Source organism: Protomyctophum parallelum, assembly GCF_964188405.1.
Source record: "Protomyctophum parallelum genome assembly, chromosome: 2".
Taxonomy (NCBI): domain Eukaryota; kingdom Metazoa; phylum Chordata; class Actinopteri; order Myctophiformes; family Myctophidae; genus Protomyctophum; species Protomyctophum parallelum.
Window position 1 is genome coordinate 43007966 of NC_139699.1, and position 23590 is coordinate 43031555.

At 42.0% G+C, this 23590-nt stretch overlaps 2 protein-coding genes across 3 annotated transcripts in view; one reads left to right on the forward strand and one right to left on the reverse strand.

Annotated features, from left to right (window-relative positions):
* The first annotated feature begins 1903 nt into the window (after positions 1–1903).
* Positions 1904–9861, forward strand: orc6 (origin recognition complex, subunit 6). The gene is made up of 7 exons (XM_083793564.1): positions 1904–2029; positions 5071–5197; positions 5593–5756; positions 7143–7232; positions 8423–8532; positions 8857–8943; positions 9410–9861. The coding sequence occupies exons 1-7, from the start codon at positions 1965–1967 to the stop codon at positions 9541–9543; spliced, it is 777 nt and encodes a 258-aa protein (XP_083649690.1). The 5' UTR covers positions 1904–1964; the 3' UTR covers positions 9544–9861.
* A 1261-nt stretch (positions 9862–11122) lies between these two features.
* The window catches only part of mylk3 (myosin light chain kinase 3), a 47831-nt gene continuing 35363 nt past the window's right edge, over positions 11123–23590 (reverse strand). For both annotated transcript variants that reach the window (XM_083757891.1, XM_083757890.1), the window contains exons 7-13: positions 22230–22339; positions 20641–20782; positions 18596–18666; positions 17261–17389; positions 16080–16232; positions 14895–15030; positions 11123–13443 (exon numbers count right to left, since the gene is read on the reverse strand). In XM_083757891.1, the coding sequence (XP_083614017.1) occupies positions 13366–13443; positions 14895–15030; positions 16080–16232; positions 17261–17389; positions 18596–18666; positions 20641–20782; positions 22230–22339 (819 nt within the window). In that variant the 3' untranslated portion in view covers positions 11123–13365. The remainder of the gene's footprint in view (positions 13444–14894; positions 15031–16079; positions 16233–17260; positions 17390–18595; positions 18667–20640; positions 20783–22229; positions 22340–23590) is intronic.

Genomic DNA, 23590 nt, shown 5'->3' on the forward strand with positions numbered 1-23590 from the left:
GGCTTTGACTCAGTTTGCGCAAGTGAGTAAGCAAGGGTTCTGGGCTTTTATTTGTCCTTATTCAATTATAGGCTAAGTTAATTCCCCGCCAAATCCTCTTTGCTTCCAAATTATGTTTTCAGTTTGCCAGTCATTCAATTCTTATTTGGGTCTATAAAGCCAACGCAGATTATCGTTTACCAAGCTGCAGCGGCCTTATTACGTGCTGGAATCGTTAGTTGATTGGTTTGTTTTATATAAATCTAGCACAATATATCAACTATATAAAGTTCAAGTTGAGGTGGGTAGTGCACAGATATTCCCATATATGGACTGGTCATGTCTGATGTCAGAACAAATCAGCATATGGCATGCCCATATATAGACCGGACATGCCCAAAGTCAGCGTAAATGGCAATGTGTACGAATCAAATTGTCAACTTATTTTTTTAATGCATGCAAATCGACGTTGTTAAACAACGGTCTCTGTTGTGTGTGACATCAGACCAATGCTCGACTAGTGAGAGAGAGAAAGAGAGAGCGAGAGAGAGAGAGTTCACCCCACCGACTTCAAATTCGACACACGCGTTCCACACCCCCACAGGGAGTGCAATTCCCGGTGTCAAGTCGGTCGGACCCACGGTTGTCCAGAACCGCCAAAAGGCCTCTGCCCGGGCTCTGGACAGGGCCCCTGCCCAGGGTACATATATGGAGCCTGTTCTGACATCACAACATTCTATATTTGGGCATGCCTGACACAGAACTCCATATATATGAATAAAGGAACACAGAGAGACAGATACAGAAATCTCCATCACATAAAAGGGACACAGACAGATGGGTGGAACATTGACACGGGTACAACGGGTACTGCATAGCCGGGTGGGGCATGGATCTCCAACTTCCATCGTTACTGACTCGGTGCTCTGCAGCCGGGCACCGGTCTATAGTAACTAGAAATGCACTCTGTCGAGCTGCCAACTTGCGCATTGCACACAAGTAGGCCATGTATGACCTACTTGTGCACAAGCAGAGCACACAATGAGATGCGTTCATGGTGCAATGCTATTAACCAATGTATACTATACAATTGCTGTTCTAAATGTTTTTTACACCCTTCATATACAACTTTTAAATGTACATTAGTTACGGCCCTCTATTGGCTGGTGGAGGACACCAACATACATACATACATACCCAGCCGATGCATACCCTTACCAATTTTGAAACGTACTTTAGTTACGTCATCAAGAACAGTGGTCCCTCATTGGCCGGTGGAGTACACGACATATACATACCCAGCCGATACATACCCCTATTGACTTTATACCAATTTTGAAACGTACTTTAGTTATGTCATCAAAGGTTTTTTTTAATGTTTGACAATGACATAAGTGTATGCACATAACATACCTAACCTAACCATGGTGTTTTTTGTCTCCATCAGGCCGAAGGCATGGGGAGAGAGTATGTTTTGCACTGTCCGTGTGTGTGTGTGTGTGTGTGTGTGTGTGTGTGTGTGTGTGTGTGTGTGTGTGTGTGTGTGTGTGTGTGTGTGTGTGTGTGTGTGTGTGTGTGTGTGTGTGTGTGTGTGTGTGACAAAATGCCTCAAATCAAAGAAGAAACCCTTTTCACATTGGCCTATTATAGCGCCACCAGGAGGCCACAACCTGACCTGCCCTGGTGGAGACCTATGCCCCGAGGCCTGAGGCTGAGGGGCACTTTTTCTATTTTGTTTTTAGTTTTTTTCATTTTTGGAAAGGACACCTTTCTTCTCTACACTGGGGGCCGGTAGGTGGCGATCATGATCCATAACTTTGCATACCAACCGTCTTCTTTAAACTACAAAAGGAAGAAGAAGACATTTGCCGCGAGTTCCAACTTCCTTCCTATTGTTTTGTTCATTTTCTAGAATTTCTACCGAGGAGAAACCAAACAGCGGATAGTCTCGTTTTCTAACATTTCTTTAAATTGATCTACTGACGATGGAAAAGGAGCTGTATTCCAAACTTGCTTCGAAAATGGGTATAAGTTCTGCCAGAGTTATTCGGTGAGTAACCTATCTTATGTAGATTCGTTTAGTTACTATACGTAGTCGTAGGCTACTATACTTCTCCAATTATCCAATTGTTAAAAAATACTATAGTCAAACAAACTTGATTGATTGAAGTATTGTTCAGTTTGCAGAATAGGTACATTTCGCATGAAAGCACAACGCAATACAAAGACTGTTACTGTAGGCGACACACAGTAGGTGACTGTCACAAAACAGTCATATCTAGGGACCTCAAAACCTACTCTAGTGAGGCCTTTAACCTAGAACTGGAGAGTCTGGATTGGTCCGATGTGCTCAGGAGCTCACTAGTCGAAGAAGCATGGCTTGGCTTTAAAACCAAATTTACATCAGTACTAAACATCATGGCTCCTTTGAGAACCATCAGGGTCAAAACCCGCTCGGAGCCATGGATGAATTCGGACATACTGACTGCAATGAAAGCCAGAGACAACAAATGCTCTGAACTTCTTAAATGCAAGTCCATGCTAGCCAAGCGCTTCGACAGTAATCTCCAGACCAAACTGTGCAACCTAAAAACCCAGTGTAACAAGCTAAGAAACGGTGTAATTGCCATGACCAAATCTGCCAAATGTAACTTTATCAATGATAAAGCAGAGGAAATCAAAAACAATCCTCGGGAACTCTGGAAGTTACTAAACAACCAACTAGGCTGTGGTCAGAAACTAAAAACCAGGTTTACTAACATAAACATCAAATCGAATAACACCCTCATCACTGACAAGCTTGATGTAGCCAACCACCTGAACATCTTCTTTACAAACATTGCAACAAAGCTGGTTAGCAAACTGCCCTCCCACTCTGGGCGTTTTGGTGTAGAGCACATCAAAGCCTTCTACAAAAACCTTGGTGTTTGTAAAGATGATTTCAAAATGGCAATGGTAACAACCGAGGAGGTACTTAAAAAACTGAGTGCCCTCCAACCCCACAAGGCCACTGGCCATGACAATATCCCCTCCAAAGTTCTCAGAGACTCAGCCTTTTCCATAGCTCCAGTCATCACCCACATAGTTAACCTCTCCATCAAACAGGGACAGGTCCCCCAAGATTTTAAACTGGCCAAAGTAACCCCCTTGTACAAAAAAGGGAGTAAATTAGAACCCGGCAACTACCGCCCTATTTCTATTCTAAGCTCCATCTCGAAAGTGATGGAAAAAATAGTCTATGAACAGGTTGAAAAGTATCTTGCCACTAATAAATTGCTGTACGAGTTCCAATCTGGTTTCAGAACATCCCACTCCACTGACACATGCCTCCTCTATCTGAGCGACCACATCAAACACGAGGTGGACGCTGGAAAATACTGCGGCATGGTCATGCTGGACCTCCAAAAGGCTTTTGACACCGTGAACCACTCCATACTGGTTAACAAGCTTAAAGCTATTGGTTTTGATAGCACATCAGTGAGCTGGATGCAATCCTACCTGGAGGGGAGAGAACAGATGGTGGAGGTGAACGGAACACTGTCCCCTCCCCTCCCAGTGAGCTGTGGCGTCCCACAAGGAAGCATACTAGGGCCTTTACTGTTCCTAATATATGTTAACGACATGACTTCAGCTTGTGACTGCAGCTTGTTCCTGTTCGCAGATGACTCAGCACTGCTGGTCTCGGACAGGAACAAACTGCAGGTTGAAAAGACCCTCAGCTCTGAACTCGGTAGAATCTGCACCTGGCTCGCTGATAACAAACTATCCTTACACCTGGGAAAAACTGAATCCATCCTCTTCGGATCAAATAGTAATCTCAGCAAGGCAGATGGCTTCTTGGTTAGAGTGGGTGACAATATTATCACACGAAAAGATCAAATTACCTACCTAGGTTCCATCCTGGAGGCCAATCTTTCCGGTGATAAGATGGCCACCAACGTAATCAAAAAAGTCAATCAAAGAACAAGATTCCTTTACAGGATCTCCTCACTGGTCAGCAAAAACACCTTGAAGACCTTAACAGGAGCCCTCGTACAAGGTTTCTTTGACTATGCATCCACCTCTTGGTACCACAGCACCTCAAAGGCCCTTAAAACAAGGCTCCAGACCTCCCAAAACAAACTGGTCAGGCTCCTACTTGGCCTCACCCCCCGAACCCACCTCACCCCTGCCCACTTTGACTGGCTGGGATGGCTTAGGGTCGACGACAGAGTACAGCATCTTGCAATGGGTCTGGTCCACAAGATTCGATACACCACCAAGATACCCATGTACCTGTCTAAATACTTCCTTAATGTAAACGAAGTCCACACCCACAACACCAGAGGGAGTGCAACAAACCATGTACAACCCAGATTCGGCACAAACAAGGGACTAAATTATTTTCGCTCCTATGCCACCAAAATGTGGAACGCCCTACCAACAGTCATTAAGACATGTGAATCCCTTGACTCCTTCAAAACCGCTCTCAAAGGGCACCTACGGATGGCTGCAATTCGAAACTGGCCTCTGTAAAATCTGAACCCCCCCCACCCCCCCACCCCATTTCCCCTCACTGTATATTGTATCTTTTCCCTTTTTTGCTTCCCATATGATGAATTTAGCTACATAGAAATGTCTATTTGTATGTCTCTAAATGTTTGTATGTCTTTAAATGTTTTGATGAATTGAACAATGTGGACCCTGTTGTAAACAAGTGTAATGCTTAATTGGGTCGTCCACTCACAGTTGACAGTCTTTGTATTGAGTTTGTGCTTAAAATGTACTGTAAATTCTACAAACTGTTAATAAATATTTCAATCAATCAATCAATGCCTACAGTTGTTTACAATAATATAATTATAACTGCATGCTCCGTTATAATCTACTAAAGTGTCAAAAATAAAGATTAGAGAAACTTAAGTGTGTGAGCCCGAGGTGTTGTTAGATCTGTCAATTAGTTGAGGGAACATTTTGCTGGGAAGTCGTACCCTTACTAAGGTCGTACCATATATTATTCTGCAATGATTCAATGTGGCCTGTAGGTGTCACGTTTACTCTTTTCTTTTAAAATATATTCTATCTATCCATCCATCCCTCCCCATACTTTAGCCAGGCGGAGGAGTATGTGCGCCTGTCCCAGGTCAGATGCACAGGGCTGGGGAACCTCACAGCCACCAGCAAAGCAGTGATGTGTCTGGAGCTGGCCTCCACCGCCATAAAAGTACCCATGGACAAGGTGAGCTATTTGCCTTCACTGTTTCTTTGCTTATCAGAGCATATAAAGCAGTGGTGCTTAAAGTGGGTTCCTCAATGAGGACCCGGGGGGTCCCCAGCGAAAGTAGTTAACATGCTGTAGCTTCTAAATCATTTTAACCAATATTGAAGATTTAAAAACAAATCGTGAAAGTACATGAAAATCTTCTGTTCTGTAGGTCCCTGGCACAATAAAACCTTTTCAAATGGGGTCCGTGGCCCAATACATATTCATTTCTAGGGGTCCTTCCTTGGCAAGGTTTGAAAACCACTGATAGAAATAGTTCAGATTCAAGGCTATGTACAGTAAGTCAGTGGGGAGACCATTTTGGCCGGAAAGTTAAATAAAGTTTGTTATATTCAACGTTACATTTTTAGGAATACGCCATCAAGCTGTCGGGGCTGAATAAAAAGATGTACCAGAGTAACCTGAAGGCGTTGGAGTGTCTTCTTGGCTTGGAGAGTCACGTGGGGCTCAGAGAGCTGGCTGTCCAGTACGGATGCATGGAGGCCCTCAAAGTGGCTGCACAGATACTGCAAAGGTGACAACTAAAACATTCATTCATATGTATTGATAGATATACAGTAGCTTGACAGGAAACAGGAGAGAGAGAGGGGGGGGGGGGAGTTCGCCGGGATCGGGACTCAAACCTGCAACACACTGTCAGGCTGGATTACCAGCCATGGTGCCTGGACCGCTAAGCCGGCCCGGGCCATTCAAACATTTCTTAATGATCATTTATCGTTAACGGTTAATCACATATTGTCCCTATTCTGGGGGCGAACATTCAGTAAAAATAGCTGAATTGTAGATTGGCTATTTTCGATAAAGATATTTAGTGTAAACTGAAAACAAGAGTGCGCCTAGTATCACTGGCGTAGGGGTCTCATTGGGTCAATTGAGATCTTGCCCAGTCTAGCTTCTGAAAAACGGGGGGGGGGGCGAAAAAACAACAAATATAGCCTACCAGAGCTGACCATTTGGTTGCCCTGTTCGTAGGATATTTGTGCTGCCCCCCTCCCGACGAGAGCGCTGCTATTCCTCATGCAGATCGGCTATTTTCACGGTTTGTGAGGACGCACACACGCCGCAGAGAAAATTGCTATTTACTACTCGCAGCGCATACTGCGCGTATAGGTAGCGACGGCACTGTAGCCTACATTGGCAGCCCTTCACCCCGTCCGTGTGCATGCATTATTTCTGTTAGTAGCGAACCACATCAAGCAGCCTTTGTTTTAACCCATTTTGGGCGGGAACCCATTTTGGTGTTGGCATCATGTCGTGCTTTAGCTATTGAAAAATAGCAGACCTACAAGCTCGTAGCGCGCCACTCGGTGGCGTGCTACGAGCTTGTAGGTCTGCTATTTTTGAAAAATCAAAGAGCGACTGACATAGAAGACATTTTTAGAATCTGATCTCAGGTCAGAATGGGTTAAATGGTCCCCCATTAGCACGTCGGCAAGGCCGTTCTCACCTATCGGCCAGAGTTGTCTTACCCACCCCGCTAGAGCTCTCATATCTGGATACAAATTTAAAAGAATAGCAGACTTACAAGCTCACTTTCAAGCTTGTGGATCTGCTAATTTTGCTTTTATGTGATGCTGTAGACGTAGTATGATCAGGTAATTAACAAAAAACTAAAAGTTAGAATATGGATATTTAAGATTTGAGACTAGCAAAATAAATCATGTTCATTCAATCTTCCAAAAAATCTTAATGATCTCAGATTTTTCATGAAAGCATTGTTTAATCAAATCTGCAATTTCTTCAACTGGTTGCCTGTATGCCATGGGTACCAAATTGTTTATGAAACACATCACACTGTTTTCACAAATCGCTGATTAGGCCTAACAAACGTTTTTCCATTCATGACATTTTATTTTTCTTGAATCCACGCAAACGTTAGTGACATTGTGCCTTTTTGCAGATATGAACAGAGCCTGCCTGCTGCCCAGAGAGAAGACCTGGATCTGTCCAAACCTCTCTTCACCACCTCTGCTCTGCACTCTGCCTGCAAGTCAGTCACACGCACACACGCCAGCACGCACACACACACGCACACGCAAGCACACAGCTGGCACAAGGCTAAAAGTATATTCACACAGGACGCAATAAAAAAAACTTTGATGCATCTGTAAAATCTTCTTGTGAAATTTGTTTTCACAGGCAGCGTAGTTAACAAGACAAGAGCCCTATTTAGACGATGTATGACGCATGACACACACACCACGCTCATTGGCCTTTTGGTTAGTGTCTGCCCTGAGACTGGGAGGTCAGGGGTTCAATCCGTGGTAAAAAATGGGACCCGATGGCTCCCTGCTTGCTCTGGCTCAGGAGGGTAGAGCAGGTCGTCCAAAGATCCATGGGTCGGCGGTTCAAATCCAGGCTTGTCCTGTCTACATGTAGAAGTGTCCTTGGGCAAGACACTGAACCCTACATTGCCTAAAGTGGTTGTTGTGTGAATGTAGGAAGTGAGGATGCTGGCGTTGACTGTTCGCCACTTCACCTCCCAATGTATGAATGAATGGTGGTCAATGAAAAGTGCTATAATAATGCGATCAATTATTACTTCAACATCAAGCTGGGCAGCAGTATTATCATGCTGACTATAGTTAGCTAGTGCTGCCTGGTAAGGTAGATATGAATGTAGTCGTGCTTATTTGTAACAAACTCTTGAATTTACATCACAGTAGTCCCAAGTGTAATTGTGTGTTAATCGGCAACCAGTGGAAACAAATCTAACGAGCACCAAAAGCCACCTTCCATTGATGTCAATGGCACGCAATGCCTATGTGTGTGAACCAACTTCCCTCATTAAAAAAACCCTAATGAATCTGAGCAGTATATTGTTAACTGGTTTTTGTGTGGACGAGAAATGCACTACAGTTTGTCATGTATTTAAGTTATCAGTCAAAAGACGGAAAATAGACTATCTACAAGATTACACCACATCACAGAGCGACGTGTTGTATATTTTAAGATTACATTGTATTTTGAATATTTTAAGTGGTTAAACGAGCAAAATAATCTATGTTCAATCTTCCAGAATTATTATACATATTTAATAAAAGCAAAGGTTGAATCTGCAGTTTCTTCAACTGGTTGGTTCTATGGCTACCAGAAAAATCACACATTACATTGACATTGAATTGTTGCTTTAATGAATGAGTCGGCACTAAATGTTGCCCTTTTACCTCCCGCATGCAGATGCCTGAAGATGAAAGTTGACAAGAAGCTAGCAACGTCATCTGGAGCCAAGAAGAGCATCTTTGACCGTCTGTGTGTGCAGATGCAGAAGATGGGACAGGACATCTGCAGTAAGTAATTTTAACCAATTAAAACCAGGAAAGCATGGTTATTCAAAAATAGCAGAACGGCAAGCTCATAGCATTTCACTTTGTGCCGTGCTATGAGCTTGTAGATCTGGTATTTTTGAAAAATTATTTGTGCAAATCTTTGAATACCATGTACTATGTTAAATCACACTGATGGGTATGAAATGTCCTTCACCAATAAATTGTTTAACCATTGCCATTGTTAATTCCTTCGTTAAATCAGTAATTTCACTCCTAAGAGTGTACATATAAAGGGATTCTTGGCGAGATCAGTTCTAATGTTGTCATTGTATTTCTTCCCCACAGAGGAAGCTGCTCCGTTGAAAGCAGCAGTCAGAACAGTGCAGAAGAGACAGAAAACACTGCTGGAAAGCATAGAGCAAGTTGAAAAGGGTGAGTTCTTGCATGAACACATTTTTATGGTGTGGCTGATTAGGCAGAGCTGTGTAGAAGGAGGTGTCCGTCTCTCTGCCTGGACTTAAATCTCTAACCACTGGTTTGGACTGGTATGTCAAATGTGGCTGTAATAATATTTTGGTTTAGGCATTGGCCTAATGTTGTTAGCAACAACAACACATTCAGGGGGACACTAGAATAAATTTGCATGGTCACTGGTGAATCTTGTTCCCTTAATTCCTTCGTTACAAATACAATAATCTAAAACCGATTTTGCTGCAAGGAAACGGGTTGATAGGCCAATGCAATGCTGTTAATTTCTGAAGGATTATCTGAAGAACCAATACCTTTTTAGATTTTTCTGACCAACAATATGAAAAAGAAAATCGATCAATCGTTCTTAATAACAGTAGTATAATGGAAAATGATTTGTCAGTCACGCACATCCCTATATTCTTTACAGAGGATGACTCGCCTTCGTCTCCAAAACAGCAGAGGGACGATGATGATGAAGAAGAGTCCAAAGTGCAGGACTATGAGGCATGGAAGAAGAAGATCTTGGAGAACGCTTTGAAAACCAAGGAAACTGAGTCGTGAGGGGCAACACCGCTCAAAGGGACGGTTCAGGACTTCTATGGAGATGTTTGTTTTACAGGAGATGTTCTTAAACGCTTTTTGCGCCAGATGCAACGGTAACAAGTTCAGGTATTAACGAGAAAATGATTGGCGATGGTTCCGTTTAGGTACTTTGGCGTTGGTTAAGGTCAGGGTAAGTATCTGCGAGGGCAGTGGGCCTGACCGATATATCGTGTTGGACTATAGACCGATTCCGTAGCGGGTCTCATGGTCGCAGCCTACGTATTTCCTGTAGGCGGACTCGACATAGCTGCGGGAGTAAAACCCTCACCAGGCGCACCTCTTCCACTACAGTGAACGGCAGAGTGACTGATGTTAGTTTGCCTCAAACTTTACTCCTTTACCTGCTTTTTTACTAACACTAACATTACAAAGATGCCCAGAACATCGAGATGAACCTGTGTAGTTTATGGCTGCTCCAACAGTAGTGGCAACATAAAAAATAAAATAAAACGGAATGTCAAAATATCCACCGTGGTGGCTGAGGCCAGAGCCATTGAGTAATGGTTGAGACAAAGCAGTGAAAGATACATAACGCCAGTCTTACCCAATACCAAATATTTCTGTTTTATTAACACAAGGCTGCTGTACTTTATACCTCATACTTTAAATGCTTAGTATGAGGTATAAAATACAGCAGCCTTGTGTTCATAAAACAGAAAGATTGGGTATTGGGTAAGACTGAAATTATGTATCTTGCAGGATTCTTCACTGCTTTGTCTCAACCATTACTCAATGGCTCTGGTCTCAGCCATCATGGTGGATATTAGACATTCCGTTTTATTTTATTTGTTATGTTGCCACTACTGTTGGAGCAGCCATAAACTACACAGGTTCATCTCGATGTTCTGGGCATCTTTGTAATGTTAGTGTTAGTAAAAAAGCAGGTAAAGGAGTAAAGTTTGAGGCAAACTAACATCAGTCACTCTGCCGTTCACTGTAGTGGAAGAGGTGCGCCTGGTGAGGGTTTTACCCCCGCAGCTACGTCGAGTCCGCCTACAGGAAATACGTAGGCTGCGACCATGAAACCGGTACGGAATTGGTCTATAGTCTGTCGGTGTCCAAAACTGTTGCTTTTTGTGATTAAAAACAAAGTAAAAGGCAAAAGTAGCACATCCGCTACTTAATGCTTTTTTATGTGGCGCTGTAGTATGACAATTAAGGCATTGATTTATGCAAAAACACCAAGTTAGAATAAGGAGACAAGAGGTTTCTGCCCGACCGCAACAATGTACAGTATTGTATTGGTCATTGGACTTTTTTGACCACACTTGTTTAAGCACTTTCAAACTGGCGTTCCTATTTTAGGCATGCCATAAGCTTGAAAACATATCGTCCTTTTGCAAGCTCACATGCCTGAGCTGAGCCTGAGCAATCTGACTTTATGTTGGATTTCACTTTTACAGATTGCTACAGTACATGTTTGGTGTGTGTGTGTGTGTGTGTGTGTACTGTAAGAGTTGTTTAACTTTATTTGGACCTTTTTAATAAAGCATGATGATATATGCAAAAAAGCACACACACTCCGAGTCTTATTAAATTATTTTATTTCAAAGTTTGAGTTATTTGCACTGAATACCTCAGCGAAGTCACACATGGAGAAAGTCTAGTCACCCCCTAGTCTAATTGTGCAACACATGCAAGTCAGAAAAGTGTTTTACTGTAACAAATTCCTTCACAGAAGGCAGCATGTAGCGGACAGACTTTCCAGATCCTGTGGGCTCACTCACACTAGAGCAGTGGTTTTCAAACCTTTTTTAGCTTCAGTACCCAGTACTTCAGTAGTTTCCCTTATTACTACATTTTGCTTGTTAAACTACTGAGAGAAAACCATATATCATACGATGCTATGAATGATAAACTCGCCATTTGAAGAATATTAAATTACAAAAGAGAAATTGAGTGAAATAAATTCCAATTAGTGCCTCCTGTCCTGTGCAGATTTATTTTGAACTGTGGCCATTAGATTTCCGAAAGTTCGGTTTTAATGTCTGTTTAAATGATGTGCAAATAAGAATAGCTTTCTACTAAAATAACATTTGTTGGGCAGGGTTTTGATTTAATTTGGTTTAACACTTTGCAGAACAGCAGGTTCACACAAAATGTCAATGTTTATGTTTTGTGAATAATTCACCTTGTTCCATGTAAGAATCATGTTGCTTTATCACTGTATAATATTCACGGCGTTAATTCCACGAAAAAAATGTCCCTGTTCTGAAAAGGATATTCTTTGAAAATGTGCAAAAAGGCCAGATAATACTGTATGTACTGAACTCCACAGGACTTGAAAAGAATTCACCTCATTTTGAAGTAACATCACTGCCCCGTTGACAGTTTTAAGAGGTATTTCTGACATAAAAATAAATAAACCAATACATCATGCAGATAGATTGTTAACTCCATGGTAAGCCTCAGCTTATACTCTCGTGTATTATTGTTTTTAAATTAAAAATATGAAGTTTAAATTGATATTGATTACACTCAGGTTAACAGAGATAACTAACTTTCTGTTGGAAATAAGTCAAACAAAATGCTTGCCAGATAGCAGGTAGGCTAACTAAAACAACAAACAATCTTCTAAATATACTTTAAATTGTACGGTTTGGGCAGCCTTATAGCTGAATTGGTCATCTGGGTTGAAGTCTATCCAGTCAAGCAGGGTTCCCCAATAAATTTTCCTGAAGGGCCATATTTTGTCTGGGGGCCGAGTCGGCACGCGCGAGGTCGAGGTCTTGCACTGAAAATTAATTTTCAGGGCAAGACCCCATTTGAAAAGGACCCCCAGTTTGACATGCAGAGGCTACTGACCCCCATTTAATGCCATTTATATCTGGGACCCCCCCCATCTGCGGCTCCGCGGGCCGCAGATGGCCCGCAGGCCGCTAATTGGGGAACCCTGTGAGCAAGACACTTAACTGCTCCCCGGGTGGCTCTTCTCACTGTACACTGTACAGACTGTGAAATGTGTCCTCTGCAGTACAGACTATGAAATGTGTCCTCTACATTGTCCCATCCTATAACTATTAGGAGCAGTGGGCGACTGGGTGCTATCAATACATTTAGATTTCCCCAGACATTTTGGTAGGGGCGAGATTTTGGATCATCTGGCTAACTGAGACTTATTTGCAAACAGAAAATAAATAAAATAAAAAATAAACGGAATGGGGCAAAAACACAATCCACAATCAAAGATTAGGATTGTGAAATGGGTCCAAACTACATTTCTGGTTAGATCAGTGGTTATCTCAGATAGTACAGTAAAGTACGTAGCAAATATATATGAGGTCAGTGACGTACTACAGTAAGGCATGTCCACCTATAAAATCACCACTTACAAACTCTCATGCACTGTACAGTATCAAAAGTGACTCAAACACGACAGTCAAATCTTGAGTGTTCCTTTCATTCTGAGAGTTGAAGGAACACTTGAAGGAGTTTTGCTTGGCTAGTTTTATTATTGCGTTATATGCTTTTATTATTGCACTGTGGATATTTTTGTTCTGGAAAGCACAACACCAACATTCAAGTTTTTAAATGTGCTATAGCCTATAAATACAATGTACTTGACTTGACTTGTCAACAGCTAATGGGGATGCTGAGTGGTGCTGTTGGGGTGTCTATTGGTTGTCTAAAAAAAGAAAATCAAATTCAAACCACTTCAAAGAACCACTGATGAACCAAGCTGTTTGTGTGTGTGTGTGTGTGTGTGTGTGTGTGTGTAGCTGGTGTGCAGATGTGTAGCAACGGCACCCCCTTCAGGTGTACAGGGGACAGACGGTTTGGTCATTCTGTGTTGAGTGAGCGGCTCTGGGAACAGAACCTCTGGAGTCTGTTGGCAGCAGCGATCACGTTGAAATGTTTCTGCAACACACAACACACAACCTTTTTCACATCAATGCCCATTATTTATTTGACATTTGAGCCACGGACCATTTGATGAGATTCAGCCTCTCAGACCCAAGACTAAAGAATATTTAGTTATCGTTGACACACAATTCCATCCATACTGTTGGCAAATGTTGATCTAATTGTGTAGACTCCTTGTAAATTAAGTAATGCCAGATGTTTAACAATAATGTAACTTGAGAGCATAAAATGAAACCAAATGGACCCGTACCAGTCCATTAAGGTTTCATTTTACACTCTCAAGAGTTAAAGACTCCAGATGGTCTATTTGGTTACAAACTCTCCATCATTTAGCTGGGGACCACCTTGAACCCCCTCAAGGACCACTGGTGGTCCCCGGACCACCGCTTTAGATCAAGGGTTCCCACACTTGTCAGGCTGTGACTACTGAAGGAGCTCGTTAATTCTTTATTGATAATTGCACCTTATCGATCAGGCTTATCGAGCCCACTATAGAGCATTTTCTATTATTTTTTGGAAAGACGGGAGACGACAATAAATTCTTAACAGAACCAGTATCTTTTACCTTCAAATACAGTAGGCCTACTTTTCTAACAGACGGAAGGCAATTGACCTTTTTACTTTTGGAGATTAATATAGAAGAAACTATTAACTGGTTAATGTGTGTACCGTCACTTTAGAAGTGTGATGTTTATTACCCCGGACAGCGCTGGTTGGCAGGTGTCAATACACTTTTAGACTGACATGTTTGTGGCAGCATTACATTTATTTCTTGGTCGCCTCTTACCGGGTACTCTATAAGCTTGTTACAAGCACTGGTCAAGCACTTGGAATTGCAGGCATTACATGCCTGCAGAACAGATAAACATTGCGAAAATAGCCAGACAGCAAATTCACAATGCGCGACATGGGCTATTTTCACAATGTTTGCCTCTTTCTTACGTATAATATTTGACTATTTGGCGTGGTCTTAAAAGTCATTAAATTGCCACTTTAGAAAATGTGCAGATACCCTGCATACACTTATACTGTATTTCGGTTTGTTGTTTACTGGAAACAATGTTGCACATTAAACTAATCATCTGGAGACCCTTAAAATAATGTTTGTCCCCAAGAGTATACCTAATCCTTTCACTGAACCGCAGCATCAATATTCTAGCCAATATTTGCCAAAAATAGCAATGTGTTTATAAGGTCACTGAGCCACATGTGGTGTATCTTTGTTCTCAATGCATGAGAAGCAACTTCCTTGCAATAATGAGATCATAAGATAGGAAGCACTGCTGCTGTTTATAGTTAACTGTGTATATTATCATGAGATACCTCCAAAATGAAAATGAGAGGTCTGGTTCTAAATTAATTTGAAGTATTTTAGATAGTAATTAGAAAATTGTGCGCATGCACGTGTGCGTGTGAGCGTGCGTGCGTGTGTGTGTGGAGTGGACCTTCCACTGGTGTGCTGCAGCCAGGTAGCGCTGCAGTTTGACTTGGGACTTGAGCTTCACATGGTGGAGTTTGGCCTTCTCAGGCAGGTTGTTCAGCCAGCTGTGTTTCATACAGCCAGACGCACTCAACCGGCCGCTGCAACACAACAGCCACTTGTTAATGGCCTATATGCACACACTCCATGTTGGAAATAACTTGGGCCCCTTCCCTACTTCCTTCAAAGGTGTTACCAGCGATGATACTAATGAAGGCTCTGTTCCATTCTGGTCAAACAGAGTCAGGGTGCTGCTATTGTGCATGCTGGCTCACTAAAACACTCTGCTGCACCAGTGGGTCACAAATTGTCCTTGAGTGGGTTCCAAATGGCATAACTCTGAGAGTTATGGGGGTCCTTGAAATGAAAAGGTTTATGGGCCACGGCTCTGGTGTTCCGGGGACCCCCCGGCGACCCCCCCACGGTAACTCTGTCATTTCTCGACGTTGGCTTGCTTCCGGCTGGCTTGCCGGAACAGGCCCGGCAACCTGGGCGGCTTGCCGGAACCGGCCCGGCACCCTGGGCGCGTTCCTGGGGGTCTGGATGTTCCGGGGACCCCCACACAGTACACTACAATAAAGTACAGAGCACGGTAGAGTACTGTAACTATAACAATAAATGTATAGTTGCACCGCTCAGTTCACACAGGTGTGATCTTTTCTTCTTTCTAAACATTTGTTCGGCGCATTTTTTTTGGATTATTGTCATGATTTGTCAACTCGGCTGTTGTGTTTGTCCGAGGCTTAAATGTCTTCAAATAAATACTTTTTGAAACGCTTATGGAAAAGAAATCCTGGTGCTCTCGTCGTTCTGAAAGGGGGCGGGACTGCGACGCTCTATAGTCTATACCTCTGTACTTTTAGCAAACTGTTAATAAAGTATTCAATCAATCAATCATTGGTGACAGACACATACTGTACAGTAGGGCTGTATTTAGCGTGTCTTAAGTACCAGGTATTATTACTTAACTTAAGACCAATGCTCTTTGGCCACTCAGAATAGCCAAATGGCATTGATCACGCCTCCAGGTCTTAAGTTAAGTAATAAGACCTGGTACTTAAGACATGCAAAATACAGCCCATAAGCTCATCCATAGCGGCGATGTCTATAGAGATTGACAGTTCACAGACTTGTGTATGTCTATTTGTACCTTCTGGTGGCGACGAGCAGCCTGGAGATGAAGTCCTTGGCCTCGTCGGAGACGTTCTCGAAGGCGTCGCTGTCAAAGTCCCAGTTGGCGTGTAAGATGTTGTTCATGGTCTCGGCGTCGTTGTCCCCCAGGAACGGAGACAGGCCACTTAATCTGACAACAAACTATCTGTTAGGTCGTCCCCCAGAAACGGAGACTAGCCACTTCATCTGACAACATCGGTTAACCCATTTATTATAATAAACATTCAAAACCTGAAGTCATTGCAATAGACGCTCATAGACAGTAGTGTAGCACTCGCCGATATCAAACTAATATAAAGCATTAAAAGACAGTACTGGGCAGTTAAAGTGTTAAGCCGTTGCTGTCGGGCAGAAACCTCCTATCTTTTATCCATTTGTGTTTATTCGGAAATTGACGCCCCACTTGATCATACTACAGCGTCACACCAAAGTATCAAAAGCTACTTTTGCTAATTTTGTATTTGAATCCTGAAACGTAGCAGTATTGTATACATATGAGGTTTCCTTCCACCCTACAGTAACGGTTGGTTACATCGTGTCTGTGTGGTGGTGGGTGGGTTGTTAACCTGTTACATTGTATCTACAGTATGTGGTGGTGGGTGGGTTGTTAACTTGTTACATTGTATCTATGTGGTGGTGGTGGGTGGGTTGTTAAATTGTGTCTGTGTGGTGGCGGGTGCATGGTGGGTTGTTGTGGAAGGAGTGCGGACAGGGGGTTGTGGGATAAAATATAAAACCAAAACAGTCAGACATTTTGTCATTTGAATGTAACGTGTAGGATACAGATCATACAGTGCTGTTTATGTATCGTCTGGGTTATATTATTATTATTATTATGTTTCTTTACTCTTTGAATACATTTTCCTTAAAAAAAGAAAAAGAGTTGTGTCTGTGTGACTGTTATACTTAAAATGTAACAACCATCTGCATATTGAATTTTGAAGTTTATCTGCAAGTACTGTGTGTGTGTGTGTGTGTGTGTGTGTGTGTGTGTGTGTGTGTGTGTGTGTGTGTGTGTGTGTGTGTGTGTGTGTGTGTGTGCGTGCGTGCGTGCGTGCGTGCGTGCGTGCGTGCGTGCGTGCGTGCGTGCGTGCGTGCGTGCGTGCGTGCGTGCGTGCGTGCGTGTGTGCGTGCGTGCTTCTTGCTGCAAACACTCACAGCATGTATGTAATCACTCCCACGCTCCACATGTCAGTCGGGAAAGAGACAAAGTCGTAGTTGACCACTTCTGGGGCCAGAAACTCTGGGGTGCCAAAGTTCACCTTGAGCTTCTCCCGTGGCCGGTACCTCACAACACAAACACACACAAACACACACACACACACACACACACACACACACACACACAAAGTGTGACATAGATGTCACGCAATGCAAAGAGCTTAGGATCATTGGTTTTTCAAAGCTGTGGGCAATCTGGGCATATGTCCTTTAGAATATCTCTGCTGTTCTAGTCCCTACATTGAATTCATATTCATGTCACCCGACAATCGGTACAGGCAGAGATCTACTATTATCCGATGTATGAGATACTGACACTCAGTGGCCTCTACAATAATAATAATAATAATAAAACTTTATTTGTATAGCACCTTTCATGACATGAAATGCAGCTCAAAGTGCTTTACAGAACAATGGAGAATAAAAGAAAAGCAAGGCAATGACATTAAAAAAACAAGCAGTAATGCAATACAGTGAGGACATGAATAACAAAAAAATAAAAAATAAATGATCAATTAAAAGCAATGTTGCAGAAGTGGGTGAGAAGTGAGCTGAGCTTTAAAAATGTCTACAGAGGCTGCCTGACGAAGGTACAGTGGGAGCTTGTTCCATGCCGACGGCCCGTAGAAGCAAAAAGCTGCTTCCCCGTATTTTTTAGTTGCCATTTTTTTAGGCAAAGCGAGCAGGCCAGCAGTGGAAGACCTTAGGGGGCAGTTTGGGACATATTTAGGCAGGCAGTCATGTAGGTAGGAAGGTGCGAGACCATTGAGAGCTTTATAGACAAGTAAAATAATTTTAAAATCAATCCTAAAAACAACCGGAAGCCAGTGCAGTGATGCCAAAACTGGAGTAATATGTTCTCTCATCTTAGTTCTAGTTAAAACTCTGGCTGCTGCATTTTGGACAAGTTGTAATCTGTCAGTTGTGTTCTTAGGCAGTCCTGAAAAAAGTGCATTGCAGTAATCAAGCCGAGAAAAAACAAAGGCGTGGATTAGCTCACAAGGCCTCGCGACGTGGCTATTTTCACAATATTTATCTGTGGAACCGAGTGAAGCAAAATTGAATGCATCAACTCCGACAATTGCAAGTACAAAATTCCTTTGGGGGGAGAATGGGGTTCAAGTGCATGGGTTCATCTGGTCAGAAATTACAGTGCACTTTTGTGACAGGCCACTGTCAGTGTCACACTCCCTTTTTGGCCAATAAACATGAAAATTAATGACATACTGTACGTACACTCGTGGTCAAGTTGAAAGCGTGCGCACTACTTACTTGCGTGCGAGGCCAAAGTCTATGATCTTGATCTGGTTGCCCGTGGAGGTGACACACAGAATGTTCTCTGGCTGACGTGGAAACATGGAGGCGAAAAAATAACAGCAAAACATACCATCAGGTCTTGGACAATGTCGGTTCCACGGATAAATATTGTGAAAATAGTCAATCTAAACGCTCACACCGCCTCGCAGTGTGAGGCTTGTAGATCAGCTATTTTCACAATATTATTTAAAAATTAGTTTTGTCTTTGACCAGTTTTTATAGTATAGTTTGTTGATCACTTTTGATTGATGCAGTAATAGTCTTATTTTATTTTATTTATTTTATTTGAAGGTATTAAAAAGGTCTTACAATTGTCATCTGGGGGAAATATCCCTATAGGCTATAGGCTATTTGGGTAATTGGAATGGAAAGGTTTGGGAACCGTCTGGCTTAACAGGAGAAACCTTTCAATTAAAACTGTGCTTGGTTATGATTTGAATCACAGACAACATACATGTCAGAGGTTCTGTTACACCATCTGTAGTCTCTGGAGACAGACGTGTTGGATCCCACAGTTTTCAAGCCTTCCAATATTGTGGAACAGTTATGCCTAATGCATGCTCTGACGTGCCCTGCGGCCGACAATAGCCCATATATCAAGCACCTGTGACGTGCTGTGACTGTGAGCTTGCATATCTGCTGTTTTACACTACATAGTAGCACATGCAAATACCGTTTTTTAAGCAGATGCTGAACCGAAAGAAGAAAACGTGAAAGAAGTTTTGCACACTGGCCTGATGTTATTTGTTTGCGCCTGTGAGGACTGTCTCTCTATATATTTTGTATATTGGGAATTCTACTGAATTGGTTAAAATTGCAGTACCACAATGAAAAACACATATTAAAAAAACAATTTAGTATTCACACTTTTCACTGTAGTAATGTCATAGTATGGTCTAATTAATCACAATACATTAATTGAGATATTATAAAATTAAATATATAAAAACCATCCTTTATATGTCACTTCCTATTGGAAGGTGCAGGCTGTCCCAACCTCTAACCCCTAAATTTCAATTCATGAACTTACTAGTAAAGTAATACACCCATTTGATTTATTTTATAGGGAAGTTGAAATCATGAAATTGATTTTGTAGATTTATTTTAAATTAAAAAACTTTATATAAAAAATGCTGTCCCATGTTTTCATGTCACTACCGAAACAGAAAGAGTGTAAGCCCATAGATGGAGCCTGGTTTAAGCCACACCCCCACACTCTTCACCAAGAAGTGACATAGACTTCATGTTCATCATGGCCAAATGATGAGTAGAGAGTTTACTTCAGTCTGAAATGAATGTCTTCCAAAGTCTGAAAATCAGTGTGTGGTTTTAACCCTGTAAGACCCGGATATATTTCAACTTGCAAAAAAGAGATTTCAACCCTACTACTACTTTGTACTACTATAGTACACACATTTATAATAATTATATAATAATATAATAAATTAATAATTTACATTTGGGGGATATCTTTCACAATATTGAATAAAACATGTTCTAGACATTCTAATGATAACAAATAATTCAAAATTGCAGAGTCCAGAATTTTTTTATTTGTGTGAATTTCAGCCTCTGTGGGGAGTATTTATATGCAAATATCATGACCAATGGCATTGCAATTGATGACGTTTAGGTGAAAAAAGAACAGAAAAAAAAATGAAAAAAATGATTAATTAAAATAAAAATGTTACCGAAAAGCAACACTGGGTCTTACATGGTGTCACTACCGAAACACAAACATTCGGAAATAGCGCACTGAGCGAACTGTGCAATGCAAATTACTTACTACTAATATGTAACAATATAGGCTACACTGTATTCAACTAATTTGATTGATTATAAATTCAAATTCAAAATATCCCCCCCCATTTCCAGATCCGGATCTGTGAATTCAGTTCGGGCCTTCTTACTAATTGACGTATGCGTAGAAAATGTTTTTAATATGTTTTTGAGTGGTGCAGCCGCTCCTATGCACAACTCTGCCCAGGCTAGAGGATTACCTTGAGGTCGAGGTGGAGGATGTACTGCTGGTGGAGGTACTGAACGCCCTCACAGATCTGTCTCATGAACACGATAGCGTCCATCTCCGTCAGCTGGTAGGTCTCGTCCACGATGCGATCGAACAGCTCTCCTCCCTCCACACTGGAAAAACAAAGTGCTCAATTGGTTTACCTATATGATTGATTGATTGATTGATTGATTCTTTATTTAAGTGTCATGCTTCCAAAAAGAAGCCCAGCCCATATGGACTTACAGCAGGACACTTTTAATAGTTTACGTAAACAGTGACAATAATTGACAATAAACCCGACATGACAGTTCGCAAACAATGATCAAAGTGAATACTAAACTAACTAATACACCCAAAATTACATAATATATAACATAAACAGATTACATAATATACAACATAAAATTAAATACCATAAAATTAAATAAAATACGCCATTGGGCCTGTGACAGAAGACCGGAGATGGAGCTGAGATTGATTGTCTTCTACTCCAGGCTCTAGAAACAAACTATGCCATCTTACTTCATGATTAAATAACCACTCTTTATTAGTTTATCAATACTGCCATGCAGAAATAGTATAACTATAAGTAGTATATTAGTAGTATAGTAGTAGTAGGCCTAAGTAACTAACTATAACAATAGTAGTAGTAGGCCTAACTAACTAAGTATAACTCCAGAAAAGTACAGTCATTGTGCACAATGTCCCATTCCACAACTTCTAAATATACAGTATAAAACATATTTTGAAAATAGCCGATCTACAAGCTCACATATAGTGCTGAAGTGGTTAGTGTGTTTTGTAATAATAACAATAACAATAATCTACAAAGTAAATAATTGTAGTGGAGTAAAGGTACAATATTTGCCTGTAAAATGTAGTGGAGTAGAAGTAAAAGTATTGGAAATTTGGAAATACTCAAGTAAAGCATAAGTAAATGGTAGCAGCAATACTATTTCCACTCACCACTGTCACTACCGTGGCTATGGAAAATGTGAGATGACTACAAAACAACATGACGTAACGATATCATCCGCTCCCCGACCGGATCACGCAGCAATTTAGTAACACAGACCAGGCTTTCCTCCGAGGTGGAAAGCCTGGTGACGCAAGCTTAGTAATGCCCATGGGCACAATGCCAGAGGCAGCTCCACTGATCTCATTCACCCCAGATTGGTCACAAACATGGGGATGAATTCATATTATTATGCCACCAAAATGTGGAATGCCCTGCCAACATGCAGCCATCAAAAAGTGTGAGTCCCTAAGTCCCTACCTTCCTTCAAAACAGCCATAGGCCCAAAAGAGTCCTCTCTAGCTTGTCAAAATAAATTACCCCCCACACAGTTTTTCTGTACATATTCTTTTACTGCTCCTAGGCTAGTGTTGATGATTTCTTGTATAGTATTGAATGTCTTTATACATGTCTTGATGAATTGGATACACAGGACCACAATGTAAACAAGACCTCGGGGGCTTTTTGTGTTGTATATTTAGCATTATTGTATAGCCGTGCGTATCTCTGTACTTTGTTTGCAAACTGTCAATAACGTATTCAATCAAGCAATGAAAACCTACAATTCCATGATCAAGGTGAGGTTGGAGCGACACTCAAAGGCGTCGTACAGCTGTATGAGATTGACGTGGTTCAACTGGTTCATGACGGCAATTTCATTCTTCACTTCATCCTGTCGTGTCGGGGGTGGGGGGGTGGGGGGGAGAAGAAAAGTAACAGCTGATTACATCAAAATGACCTTTGATGGGTTTGACACTGGGGTCACTTTGGGTTCAGGACAGGTTGGTATGCTATCCATCACAGAGGACACACGGCATGGCTCTGCAGGAGGCTAGCAGTAAATTGTGCATTTAAAATGGTAAATGGTGCATTTATATAGCGCCTTTATCCAAGGCGCTTTACAGAGATTGTGCATTACATTCACCCATTCACACACACATTCATACACCGATGGCAGCGGAAACCATGCAAGGCACCAACTAGCACATCGGGAGCAATTAGGGGTTCAGTGTCTTGCTCAAGGACACTTCGACAGTAACTCTGGGGGAGCCCGGGTTCGAACTGGCAACCTTACGGTTACCATCCAGCCACTCTACCCCTGAGCCACCGCCGCCCCTGTAGTATAGTATAGATAAATCCATAGAGCGGTGCCCTAGCTGGGCACAGCCATTACTGAGGTGTAACCAGCACTGATTAGCTACACCTGGCCAACAGGGCACTGCATCCATGGAACAGTGCCCTGTTGTACTTCGCAAGGTTTTGTAAAACCGGTACTCCAAATGTCACTGTGGACACATTTCACTGGTTCCAGTATACTAATAGCTACATTATACTCATTGGTGTAGAGATAGTTATTTCTTCAAAATTGCCACAGCCAATCTTCTTGCCCACACAAAAGTTTGGTCCCACCATCAGGACCCCGCCGGAACCCTGCATCCATGGAGCAGTGCTCTGTTGGCCAGGTGTAGCTAATCAGTGCTGATTACACCTCAGCAAAGGCTCCACCCAGGGCACCGCTCTGTGGATTAGTCCATGAGAGGGTCAGTCTGTGTGTATGTGGTGTGTAAGAGTGTGACGTGTAAGTATGTGTGCACATGTGTGCATGCATGCAAGGCTGTGTAGTGTGTACAGGTAGACCACATGACATGGCCCTACAAAATATATAATAAAAAAATATCCGCCGCTTGAATTAAGGTGACTTCATTGGTTGACATCAAATAGGGCCTGTCAGCTCATGCCCACAATGCAATACTTATTACTATACTTTGTTTTCAAGACTGTTGCGCACAAATGTCAGTAACATTACAAACAAAACCGTATCATTTCCCTCCTCTATTGCCCATTCCGTGTGTTTGTCTTATATGTAATGCCAGTGCCGCTATTCCAAAGCCCCGCCAGGTACATTTTTAAACTATTTTCAGCA